This window comes from Engystomops pustulosus, chromosome 8, assembly GCF_040894005.1.
Source record: "Engystomops pustulosus chromosome 8, aEngPut4.maternal, whole genome shotgun sequence".
Taxonomy (NCBI): domain Eukaryota; kingdom Metazoa; phylum Chordata; class Amphibia; order Anura; family Leptodactylidae; genus Engystomops; species Engystomops pustulosus.
In genome coordinates, this window is record NC_092418.1 from 88707278 (window position 1) to 88721492 (window position 14215).

A 14215-nucleotide genomic window follows, 5' to 3' on the forward strand; every position below is an offset into this window, starting at 1 on the left:
GAGGCGGATCTCAAAGAAAGAAAGTCTAAAGAAATTTTTTTTTGTATTTTTAACAAGTTTGAGCCAAATATATATTTAGAACAGTTTTTTCTATGGGACTTAAACTTATGGCAAAGGCATCAGTTTTGAAATGGTATTTTGCTTGTAAGTACATGATTTATTCTATTCAGGGTTTATATTTCTGTAGTCGGTAGATAACAGATTAAATTGGTGGAAGACGCTAAATTGGCATTATATATTTTTGTGTGTTTTGGAAGTTTACAGTAAGAAAAAATTAATACTGGTAAGTTCAATCATCTGTGTCATAATTTGTGTTGGAAATTTAGAATGAAATATGTGCATAAAAAAACAAACATCAACAAAAATCATAACAACTATAGAAACAATAACATTTATATAGATCTGCTGGCAAAAAACATTCACATTTTACAATTTATGAGAGCGCTATATTAATTCAGGTTTTATTTTTAATAATGAAACAACAATATTTATAGCTAGGTTAAGAAACACATCATAAAAATTTACAAAAAGTTTGGGCCCCTTATCACCACAGCCCATTCTCAACCTTTAGAGAGTATTCAAAATACACTAAAATACTCTACTGTACTGTAAAGTGTGTGAAAAGAGAGATTACATTGTGGGGTATCAAGGTCCGGGGCATATTACACAATAAGGCTAATTTGTGGTCCACGAAAAAGTTATAGTTGCTTTGGGCTCAGATACACAATCCATTTATATGAATCCAAACGTATAGGAATGAGACTACATACACCGACAATAATAACTATATAATAGGAAATATCGGCCACAAGTAATTCCTAGAATAAGTCTAATAACTATGGGGCACATTTATTATTTGGGTCTCAAGGTCCGTTTTTTGGTAAAGAAATTGTGAATTGTGTGTGTTGCAAGTGCTTAATAATTTGGCTCACAGCAGAAAGTGTCTGAAATGACTCCACATTTTTAAAGGTGTTATACAACTTGGTAGACTGGATTTTTGTGGGTTTAAGTGTGCGACAGAAATTGAGGCAGAAAAAAAAGGTGTCAGTAGACTAGAAGTGCAGACGTTGGGGAGAAAAATCTGAGCCCAAATTGAGAGATCCATTCATTAAAAGTTGCGAGCGTTGGAAATAGAGGCGCTGAAATAGGTCACAAGAGGTGCACCAGAAATGTAATGGCAGACCATGTAAAAAAACAGGGCAAACAGCATAATAAATGTGCCCCCACTGTGGCTGTTGAAATTTCAAAAATTCCAACAAATTGTGGAATATGGCCGAACAAAGAATATTCTTTTCCAATTCTCTTTCTGCATCAGTTTATATAACTAGAAAAGGAGGCCGTGCTAATTTACATAGATAAAAACAAAAATGACAAAACTTAGACCATGGATTCTTGTGATTACCGTATATACTCGTGTATAAGCCGTGTTTTTCAGCACACAAAATGTGCTGAAAAACCTCACTTCAGCTTATACACGAGTCAATAAAAAAACCCTTAATACTCACCCTCCGGCGCCCGGATCCTCGGCACGGCTCCCTGCGGCTCCTCTTCTTTCTTCTCTTTCTTTTCTAGCCAGAAGAGTCACGTCCATGCGATGTGCCGGCCGGTGCACACTGTGATGCGGCGGTGTCGCCGCTGATGACTTTGCATCATAGTATCCCTAAATGTTGTTACTAGAGCTCAGGACAATTTTGGGGAGAACCATTTATTTAAGGGGGTTGTTGTGTGCCTCATTTTATATATACACACACATTTTTTCCCTTGATAAAAGGGTGTATAAAAAGTTGTTACAAAATATCAAAAGTCAGAGCACACAGACCAGGGTGGGGACTGGAGTAAATTTGCACCAAAAATTGCCCCCAACCAGATGTGGACATGAGCAATAACCTAATGACACCAATAGGGGGTGTGGCGTGGGTGCCCAGGGTGGTATCAAGTCTAAATATGGCACTGCTTGCAGTACCACTATATGGGTATGTTTTTTCGATTTTGCTGCCTAAACATCTACTACTATATGATGAAATGACAGATGTACATGCCTAAGACTGCATCAGGGGGCAGTACATGGCTAAGACCGCATCAGGGGGCAGTACATGGCTAAGACCGCATCAGGGGGCAGTACATGGCTAAGACCGCATCAGGGGGCAGTACATGGCTAAGACCGCATCAGGGGGCAGTACATGCCTAAGACCGCATCATGGGGCAGTACATCCCTAATGCCACATCAGGGGGCAGTACATCCCTAAGACCACATCAGGGGGCAGTACATCCCTAGACCACATCAGGGGGCAGTACATGCCTAAGACTGCATCAGGGGGCAGTACATCCCTAAGACCGCATCAGGAGGCAGTACATGCCTAGACCGCATCAGAGGGCAGTACACGGCTAAGACCGCATCAGGGGGCAGTACATGGCTAACGTCGCAACAGGGGGCAGTACATGGCTAAGACAGCATCAGGGGGCAGAACATGGCTAAGACCGCATCAGGGGGCAGTACATCCCTAAGATCGCCTAAGGGGGCAGTACATTCCTAAGATTGCATCAGGAGGCAGTACATCCCTAAGATTGCATCAGGAGGCAGTACATCCCTAAGATTGCATCAGGGGCAGTACATGTCTAAGATCGGATCAGGGGGCAATACATGGCTAAGACCGCATCATGGGGCAGTACATCCCTAAGACCGCATCAGGGGGCAGTACATCCCTAAGATTGCATCAGGGGGCAGTACATCCCTAAGATTGCATCAGGAGGCAGTACATGCCTAAGACCGCATCAGGGGGCAGTACATCCCTAAGATTGCATTGGGGGCAGTACATGCTTGAGACCACATCAGGGGTAAGTACATCTCTTATTCTCTATCAATGGGAACTACATGTCTAAGACTGCATCAGGGGGCAGTACATCCCTAAGATTGCATCGAGGGGCAGTACATGCTTAAGACCGCATCAGGGGGGCAGTACATGCCTACACCACATCAGGAGGCAGAACATCCCTAAGACCGCATCAGGGGGCAGTAAATCCCTAAGACCGTATCATCCCTAAGATTGCATCAGAGGGCAGTACATCCCTAAGATTGCATCAGAGGGCAGTACATGTCTAAGATTGCATCAGGGGGCAGTACATCCCTAAGATTGCATTGGGGGCAGTACATGCTTGAGACCACATCAGGGGTAAGTACATCCCTTATTCTCTATCAATGGGAACTACATATCTAAGACTGCATCAGGGGGCAGTACATGCCTAAGATTGTATCGAGGGGCAGTACATGCTTAAGACCGCATCAGGGGGCAGTACATCCCTAAGACCACATCATCTCTAAGATTGCATCAGGGGGCAGTAAATCCCTAAGACCGCATCATCCCTAAGATTGCATCAGGGGGCAGTACATCCCTAAGATTGCATCAGGGGGCAGTACATCCCTAAGACTGCATCAGGGGTCAGTACATCCCTAAGATTGCATCGAGGGGCAGTACATGCTTAAGACCGCATCAGGGGGCAGTACATGCCTACACCACATCAGGAGGCAGTACATCCCTAAGACCGCATCAGGGGGCAGTAAATCCCTAAGACCGCATCAGGGGGCAGTACATGCCAAAGATTTTATCAGGGGGCAGTACATGCCTAAGACCACATGAGGGGGCAGTACATGCCTAAGATTGCATCAGGGGGCAATACATGCCTAAGACCGCATCAGGGGGCAGTACATCCCTAAGATTGCATTGGGGGCAGTACATGCTTGAGACCACATCAGGGGTAAGTACATCCCTTATTCTCTATCAATGGGAACTACATGTCTAAGACTGCATCAGGGGGCAGTACATCCCTAAGATTGCATCGAGGGGCAGTACATGCTTCAGACCGCATCAGGGGGGCAGTACATGCCTACACCACATCAGGAGGCAGTACATCCCTAAGACCGCATCAGGGGGCAGTAAATCCCTAAGACCGTATCATCCCTAAGATTGCATCAGAGGGCAGTACATCCCTAAGATTGCATCAGAGGGCAGTACATCCCTAAGATTGCATCAGAGGGCAGTACATCCCTAAGATTGCATCAGGGGGCAGTACATGCCTAAGATTGCATCAGGGGGCAGTACATGCCTAAGACCGCATCAGGGGGCAGTACATCCCTAAGATTGCATTGGGGGCAGTACATGCTTGAGACCACATCAGGGGTAAGTACATCCCTTATTCTCTATCAATGGGAACTACATGTCTAAGACTGCATCAGGGGGCAGTACATCCCTAAGATTGCATCGAGGGGCAGTACATGCTTAAGACCGCATCAGGGGGGCAGTACATGCCTACACCACATCAGGAGGCAGAACATCCCTAAGACCGCATCAGGGGGCAGTAAATCCCTAAGACCGTATCATCCCTAAGATTGCATCAGAGGGCAGTACATCCCTAAGATTGCATCAGAGGGCAGTACATGTCTAAGATTGCATCAGGGGGCAGTACATGCCTAAGATTGCATCAGGGGGCAGTACATGCCTAAGACCGCATCAGGGGGCAGTACATGCCTAAGATTGCATAAGGGGGCAGTACATGCCTAAGATTGCATCAGGGGGCAGTACATGCCTAAGACCGCATCAGGGGGCAGTACATCCCTAAGACCGCATCAGGGGGCAGTACATGTCTAAGATTGCATCAGGAGGCAGTGCATGCCTAAGGAGGATTTCTGCAATGGATCCATGTAATCATTTCAGGGGGCTGATATGGATGCCATGTGGACAAAACAAATAATTGGATGTGGATGCCAAATGGAAAGGAATCCAAACGCATCCCTATTTAATGGACATGTCTGTGTGAATAAGCCTTTAGTTGACATACCCAAAGAAGTTCAAAACCATCCATCCCAATGAATCCCAATAACGGATACCTGCCAAACTGACCATAGCGAATGACATAAAATTTACAGTGATGTCTATGTGATTTTTACCTGATATGTTCTTAACTTTTTTTTTTAACGGAAGTAAAGAATGGAGATTTGAACGGTAGTGTGAACTTACCCTTATTGGCTCAGTTCAGGCAAGGCTATGTTTACACTATGTTTACAAATTTGCGTGTGAATGGAGATTTTTCTGTAACACGTGTCTATATTTTACCAGCTTCTGCAGCTCCAGTTTCTCCAACAAACATGTCCTGTGTAAGTTCAGCCTTACTTTAGGGTAGCTGTGTGCATTTAGTTGGTATTTGCACTATTATGAGCAGTGTTTGGATTGCCAGATCTGTCCACATGATCCATAAAATTCTGTATCTTGGGTCTATGAATCCTAAAATCGTTGATACAAATGTATATTTAGTTACCCAGCAAATATGGGTCAGAGATAGAATAAAACATCCAAAAATTACTATGACAATTTAAAGAAAAAGCGGATGTTCATGAATGAGTACAAATAACAATCTTTATTAATTTCGCAAATACAAAGATAGGTTAAAAACAATTAAAAAAGCACCCTAGGTGCCATACTGATACCCATGTCCCCAGTGCACAGTAATAAGCGAATAGTAACAGGTAAACAGGTTACAAAATGCATTCAAAAGATGCAAAAGATGCATTTTGTAACCTGTTTACCTGTTACTATTCGCTTATTACTGTGCACTGGGGTCATGGGTATCAGTATGGCACCTAGGGTGCTTTTTTAATTGTTTTTAACCTATCTTTGTATTTGCGAAATTAATAAAGATTGTTATTTGTACTCATTCATGAACATCCGCTTTTTCTTTAAATTGTCATACAAATGTATATTTAAGGCATCAACTATTATATAGTTGAATGTTTTAGTGTATATAGAAGTTGTACGAGAACTTGCTGTAACCTGCTACCAAATGAATAGTTTAAGTAGAAATAACCAGGGACAAAAGTGTATGTGAGCTAAAGGTTTTTTTTTGTTTGTTTTCCAATAAAATAGTTGAAGGGAAAGGTTGAAGCTGTGGCTTTTTCAGGTTATTGCTGCAATAAAGGCTAAAACACGAGTTTTAAAATTCTTGTAGCAATACTGAGATGCAAACTGGTGGGGGCGCCAAAGGACAGCGATAAGATAATCGGTGTCTTCCTTGAAGTCATCAGAAAGTGGGAAGAGGGACTTTAACGACAATGATCTCGGCTCTTTAGAATTTCTAGTAAAGTCAAGGCTACAATTGCCATGTATGTTATGTGTATATGTTGTAAGGGTCTATTAGGAAACATGTAGTCTAGTGTCTGCCCCATACCAGGGTATGTTTGTATCAAAGACACTTTAAAAATTCTATGTAAACTAAAAGTGACTTCATTTATTATTTTTTTTTACATTTTTTTTTTTACATTGAAACAGAACATGGAGACACTACAAGATACTATTTTATGTAGCGCTAACAGGGTTTACAGATCTTGGGGTACTTATACAAATAACAAAAGAGCAATTGGTTCCAATGTAATAACAGGAACCAGGGTCCTGCTCACAAGAGCTTACAATCTATGATATGACAGGTCTCACTTTTTAGGTCTATACATTCGTTATTTATGTAGCATGATTCTAAACAAGAGATGGGGATTATGCAATTAAAGTATTATTATATTGTGTGTATTTTATCATATTTTTAAAAATATTTTAGTTTTTTAATGCACCATGGGAACATGGGAAGAAAAACAGTATTGCTCGTGTGTTATCCATAACCATTGAACAAAAATGTTCGCATAAAATAAATGTAAACTTAATGTAAGGTGAAGTTGTTGTTTTTTTTTTCTATGAATTTGTACATATTTTTAAAAAATAAGTTTCCACTATTAAAACATTTCGAAATAAAAAACAAACACGAAATAAAAATGAATAATATATAATAATAATAATGAATAATAAAATGAATTATAACGATAACAAAATATCTGAAAAATGTAATCAGTAATTGTTAAATAAACAAAGAACAAGTAGTAAAATATTGTTTTTTTATTTTTCAGAATTGACAGTCTTTTATTTAGTAAAAAAAAATTGTGATTTATTTCTGCAAAAAAAAGGGGGAAGAAAAGGGAACAGCCAGCATCATTAGCACCTAAAAGGCAACAAAACAAAAATCACAGCATAATGATGCCCCTAAATGAAAGGGAAATGTTGCTGGGCTCGTTTTATTAATCAGACTGTCAATTTCACCCCAGAGGCCAAACCCCACAGCAATTGAAGCAAGATCTGATCAGGAGCCTAACAGTTCATTCCTTGTCTGTGCCTCTCCCTCTCTCTACCTGGATATATTTGTCTGCACAGAACCCGCCTTCACTGCCCAGTGACAGGAGCCTGTATTTATTTGCTTATAAAACTGTTACAATAAATGATTATTCCAGCAGCGTCATTCATACCTTAATGACGAGCCCCAGCTTTTGATGAATGACATTTCTGCCTGGGAAGGATGTATGGGTCATTTTGACCAGTCATTCCATCGCTTTGGCATCCTACAAGAAGAAGAAGATAATATTTAGAGGCACTGGCAGAGGCTGCATGTGAATTGGCCCCTGCTGCAGGCACATCATCATCATCACTACAGCACCAAGCCTGCTTTCTACTCTCACTGCTTTTCCCCCTTCCTCACAAAAGCTGAGATGATGGAAAGGATAAGAAAAGAGATGATTCTTATGGAAAGAGGACTACACAGCCCGACCACAGGCAAAAGGCTTTCCAATTTATCCGACTCGGCTGGGAATGCAGTGTTGGAGGCCTTGGAAAATGCTCATCATAATGCCCGCCTGAGTCCCAGGCTAACTTCTGCCTCTATGCATGGATCTATAGGGGACATACCCAGCAAAGGCAAATTTGAGATAGACACTTTGTTCGGCATCTCTCACCACAACAGTGACTCTAATAACAACGCATCCGACCTCTCCGGATCTGACAGAGGCAAGAAGATAAACCAGTATTCAGACGTGGCTTCAGACGCAGATATGAACAGTGATGTGGAGGTGGGGTGCTCAGCCCTGCGATCCCCCAACAGCCTGAGTGGTACCCAGCTAAAGGACAGCATCAGCAAAGGTATGGACACTCACATACACACTTTTAATATATTACACCCACAAAAAAATGACTTTCTATCACCGCACAACCAATATAGCATTGTCAACATTTCACATTTTTGGACATTTGATCTGATCAATGAGTGACCATACATTTGCTGTATCTTTATTATTACATGTAGTGAAGCCCATCAGAGGTGTAAACTTATTATTTGTAATGATCAATCAAATAGCATTTTACAACAATATTTTTTTACATTTTAAAATAAATTACAGAAAAAAAAAATTGTAAATTATTTCAGTTTTCTGCATCCTGCACAAACTTTCCACCAGGTAAACACCTGCCTGATGATAGAACTAATCGATTATTTTTTTCCCTCCCATAGTAATCAATAATGCACAACACAAAAGTACAGTTTAAACAATACTTATACAATACTCTCCTCCTATATCACTATACACAATGAATAATACTTTCATATAGATTTATTTCTATACACCCTATACTATACATTTCAAAGTTGTCATCCTGCACGAGTGAATCCTCCCCTGAGAATTGCAGCGCATTCTCTATGGCTTCTCTCCTCCTTCAGTGCATTTCCTCTTCTTTTGCTTCTTTTTTTTATTGACTTTACTAAATAAAATCTTCTTGCAAGTGAATCACATTCAATCGCCTTCAATTTAATGCAGATTAGATAGTTGCCCCAAAATGAGCCAAATGTATATATATAATATTCTCGTTTGTTTTATATATTTATATTTTATTATAAACGTTTTCTACGTACATAGAAGCAGATATAATTATGTAAAATTGTTGTATTTTTACTATCTATCTCTACATATGTATAAATAGATTAATAGAAAGAGAAAGATAGACAGATAGATAGATAGATAGATAGATAGATAGATAGATAGATAGATAGATAGATAGATAGATAGATAGATAGATAGATAGAAAGGTTCTGTAAATTATTGTATTGTGATTAATGGCGCATGGGAAACATGCAGAAACTTATGAAGCTTTTATCTGTTTTGCAGAGAGTGGATCAGTGGCCAGCACCACCAGTTCGTCCACCAGTTCTGGATTAGGCAGTCTGAGCAGCAGTAATAACCCCGTAGGGAGCTCCAGTTCAGCTGCTGACCAGGTGCGACGTTATAGGACAGCATTCACACGGGAACAGATAGCAAGGCTGGAGAAAGAGTTCTACAGGGAGAATTATGTGTCCCGGCCCCGGAGATGTGAACTGGCAGCTGCACTCAACCTCCCAGAGACAACTATAAAGGTAAGAGGGGTAGGAGACATCTCCCCGTCTCGTCTATAGGTCACCTCCTTCTCAATGTATTCATGAAGGGTCCAGGCGCCGGCTTTATGTGAACATTCCCCTAGTAAAATCCTGCATCTGAGCAAAATCCAGACCCAGGGTTTTTACTGCAACATTTCATATCAACTCAACTAAAGATTATATCCTGCTGCAAAACTGCTCTAAATTGGAATTGAAGGGAATCTGGTTTTGGAATAATATGTTTGCACAAATATTTTATTTTATAGTGAATCTATCGATATATGTACATTAGGGAGATGCATATAGTGTACTTTATGATGGGTAAATTATACGTAGACTGTTATTTGGGTCACTGGATCTGTAATTTGCTGACAGAGATTATACACATTGAACTTGTACAGAGTGAAATTGGCCTGAATGGTTAAAATAAAGATATGGTTAGTGAAAGGCATAGAAGAAATGTTATAGACTAGGAGCGATAAATATACACACACACACACATATATATATATATGTGTATATATATATATATATATATATATATATATATATATATATATACACACATTCATTCAGCTTTATACATACATACAAACATGCACACACACACACACATATATATATATATATATATATATATATATATATATATATATATATACATTCATTCAGCTTTATACATACATACAAACATACACACACACACACACATATATTTATGATTTAGAGTTTTTTTAAAAGAAAAGTTGGGTGTTGTGGTATACAAAACACTTCCCCGTTTGTTTAGACACAAGGGTTTATTTGTTATTATGACTAATAATAAATACTAATAAAATAAAGAAAATGGTTGAAGCTAATTCACAAAGTGACAGCAGTGAGATAAGCTCAGCACTTAAATGTGGAATTATAATAACATTAAAACAAGGTTTATTTAGTATTGTTGACCAGCGCAAGTCCATATAAAAAGAGTTGTCAATCGAATTTCTATTTCACAAGGACATGATCCTATATTTAGGAAGGAAAACAAGAAGCAGGAGATTGTTTGACAGCTTTTCTCCTGAGGGCCTCATCTATATGTACTCATAAGCTAAGGTCTAGCTCATCTCCACTTTGCAGTGCATAGAAATACAATGTATTATGGAGGCTGAGGAGGCTGCTCTACTCTGCAGATTACTGATAATTACTGAAAACTGTTTTCCCCATGATAAATAGTATATTTCCACACGTAACTCTCCAGAGATATTTAGCTATGCATGTGCAAATATAGATACGGTATATTAAATTTGCTATCTTTATGTTGAACACTGTAATGCATTTTGTTTGATATATTTAGTATTTCTGTAGTCGTCCGTAGTCGTCCTTTAATATTTTGTATTTATGGATTTCACATTGCAATAAAAACACGCAGCATTAATTTATATTTAGTTGTGTAGATTTGCATATTCATATTGTATTCTCCTCTCTGTACAGGTTTGGTTCCAGAACCGGCGGATGAAAGACAAGAGGCAGCGCTTAGCAATGTCTTGGCCTCACCCAGCGGATCCTAGCTTCTACACCTACATGATGACCCACGCTGCGGCCACAGGGAGCCTTCCTTACCCGTTTCATTCCCATGTGCCTCTGCATTATTATCCACACGTCGGGGTGACAGCAGCAGCTGCGGCTGCAGCGGCATCAGGTGCTGCAGCGGCTGCGGCTTCACCCTTTGCTACATCCATTCGCCCGCTGGACACTTTCCGTGCCCTCTCTCATCCATACTCAAGACCAGAACTTCTTTGCAGCTTCAGACATCCAGGGCTTTATCAGTCCCCGGCCGGGCTCAATAGCACCGCTGCAGCTGCGGCCGCCGCTGCGGCAGCTGCAGCAGCCTCAGCCCCTGGATCAACCCCATGTTCTTGTCTCAGTTGTCACAGTAACCAAACAGCATCAGCACTGGGCTCAGCCAGCAGGGGCTCGGATTTCACTTGCACGGCTGCCTCACAGAGGTCGGAGAGCAGCTTCCTCCCATATTCTGCAGCAGTGCTCAGCAAAACCTCTGTTTCCCCCCCCGGACCAAAGAGAGGAGACCCCCCTGACCAGATAACTGCACCCCAAACACCTCATCCTTCCTACTCTACCCTTACACCTGACCTGCACTGACCCCTTTAATTTGGACTTGCCGTATAACACCCAACAACAACAAATGAGGGCGCCTTTCTTATTTTATATCATCTCCCAAAATATTTTTTTTTCTCTACATCCTCAATTAACAATCAATTAAGAAATAATCCGAGGACTAAGTGCACTCCAAGATGATAGGATTCGTACATCATTTCTTCTGTAGTTTTTGTTATTGTTGTTGTAGGAAACATTTTGTCTCCTGAAATGTATCTACATTGTTTAATATAATTTTTTTCTTAAATCTTTTCTATTTTATTCATTGGGTTCCATGATCCTTTTTATTTTCCTGCTGGCCTTATTTTCTAGGCTGCCTCTTTATCTTGATATGAGTTTGATGAATTACTTTGTATCTGGACAATACTTGAATCTTGAGATAGGGCATGTAAAGTGGGACAAGAATTTTTGTCTCAAAGTTTTGGGTAACATGATTAATTATAGCACACGAGAAGGCATATTCGCCTTTGCCAGGTTACCACTGGGTAACACAAATTTTGCTTTGCCAAAACCCCAGTTCCTGCAGGGAGTTCCCTGAACTTTGGAAAAGCACATCACAAACTAGCAGTGTTATTGCCATGTCAATTCTGATGCTAATAATGTGTAGATTATGACGAAAATTGCCAATCATGTTCTCTGATGGACCTCCTTTGAATGTAGAATTGGTGGAAAGTTCCCCGCATAGAGACCTGCTGTCAAGTACTAACAACCCGCTAAGGGAAGTCATTAGGAGAGACAGATAAGAGGCCTGGTACATAAAACATTGTTCTTGGTGCATAGGATGTATGTTATTTAATGCTACATCCCTTACCTTAGCTCAGCTCCTATCATCAAAATTGGCAATTTTCATTTTGAATGCTCGGACACCCTGGGCAGACTTTTCTCCTTAAAGTTGATATTCCACTAGTGTGAAGAAGCCTCATTAAATCAAACCTACAGATTTCCATAATGTTCCCCGCAGAGTCACTTCACTCCTCACATAATGAGATCTTCTCCAGGGCTACACAGAGAACTTGCACTTCACTTGATGGTTTCGGTCCATAGCGAAAAGCAAAGAAATCCATCATATATATATATATATATATATATATATATATATATATATATATATATATATATATATAGCCCCTCCATAATACAGCACTACCTTTGTATAGCTGACACTGGTCTCCCCTAGATGCCACTAGCCAGAACAGTCTGAGCATAGCCAGTGTTTCCTACTTTTCTTATTATTCCTATTATTTTATACAAATTATTTCTCTATAAAAGAAAAAGAAAACAATTTACTTGAATTTTGTTTAACCCTTCTATGATAAGTTAAAATTATCAAAATAGATTTTTTTTTATTTTATGAAATATATAATTTATAAATTGAGAGAGAGCGAGAGATAGAGAGAGGGAGAGAGTCTAGCACTGTTATGCAACATCCTCCAAATTGCATCTGCTTTCATCTGGCCTCCTGAACATGGATGTAAATAATCTATTTTTTTGGGCAATAATGTTTACAGGTTCGGTGGTGATTCTGTTACTGACGAGAACGATTTGTTTTAGTACGATGGACTTTATTTATGTTGGATCATTTGGATCCTGATGTCTGTAGAAAACACATCTGTATAATACACGTGTTTTAAATTCGGTGTCTGTTCAGAGAATTCACTGTAAAATATTTTAAAAAATGTGCAATAATGATTTAACAAAAAAAGCTTTGTATATTATGTTATTTATTGTGTTTGGTGATGATAAATAAATATTATTTAAATGGAAGTTTGGATTGTTGTTTGCACAACGATTATTTTTTTGTTTAGTCCCTCTATATATTTGTTTCCTCTCTGTATATTTATTTTTTTTGTTTAATCCCTGTTTTTTTGTATAGTCTATATTTTGTTTAGCCCATCTATATGTAGTGTAGCCCCTCTATATATAGTGTAGCCCCTCTATATTTAGAGCAGCCCCTCTATATTTTGTTTAGTCCATCTATATTTAGAGTAGTGTATCTATATTGTGTTTAGTCCATCTATATTTTGTTTAGTCCATCTATATTTAGTGCAGCCCCTCTATATTTAGTGTCGCCCCTCTATATTAATTGTAGTATCTCTATATTTTGTTTAGTCCATCTATCTTTCATTAAGTTCCTCTATGTGCAAATATATACAATTCTTTTTCTGTAGGGACAAATATACCAATTGTTGTGTTCCTATATACTGAATTAAATCAGGGAGTGTGTTTAGCCCAGAATAAACGTAATTTAAATGGTCACCTTCATCTTGCAAAGTGAATGTGATCTACATGACAATAAAAGAAAAGTTAAAAATGCAAAAATCATTGTAAGGAAAGGTGACACCAGCACTGCGTTTTCTACAGGCTGTTGGCAAAATCGATATTCCAGCACAAAATGCCAGAGTCAATGGTGTGTGCAAAAGAGTCTGTTTCTATTCGATTTAACCAAGATGTCCTTACAGGAAAATTTCTTTACCAACTGCTCAGGCTGGCATTAATTACACCAATGCTAAACTATGGGGAATAGGGGGGCTGCTATCAGAGCCATCCTGCTCCTGTAATTCCCCATTATTATTGCATTAGTCCTAAATGATACAAGCTGATACTGTCTTTAATTGCAGTTTAGTTAAATATATACTCGAGTGCTCCCCTGTGGCATCTTTACTTTCCGTCCCCTTTCTCCATTTACTCTTCTTAAATTAAAGGGACAAAGGAATAGGGGGTTTGTTGATCCAGTGATGTATCACAGTTGCTCTTCACTAACTGGGAAGGTTGTAACCCTTAAAAAACATAAGGCATT

General features: G+C 39.5%; 2 protein-coding genes across 6 annotated transcripts in view; one reads left to right on the plus strand and one right to left on the minus strand.

Moving 5' to 3' along the window:
• Positions 1-14215, minus strand: part of HOXD13 (homeobox D13) — a 44209-nt gene that overhangs the window by 25555 nt on the left and 4439 nt on the right. For 4 of the 5 annotated variants that reach the window (XR_011849443.1, XR_011849445.1, XR_011849446.1 and 1 more), the window contains exon 2: positions 7334-7426. The gene's annotated coding sequence lies outside the window, so the exon portion shown is untranslated. Of the gene's footprint in view, positions 1-7333; positions 7592-14215 lie in introns of those variants that run through there. The other variant, XR_011849444.1, reaches the window with a different exon arrangement.
• EVX2 (even-skipped homeobox 2) lies at positions 7205-12476 on the plus strand. Its single transcript, XM_072121656.1, is given in 4 exon segments — positions 7205-8000; positions 9020-9264; positions 10735-11307; positions 11309-12476. Coding segments are annotated over 4 exon segments (1284 nt in total). The 5' UTR covers positions 7205-7573; the 3' UTR covers positions 11348-12476.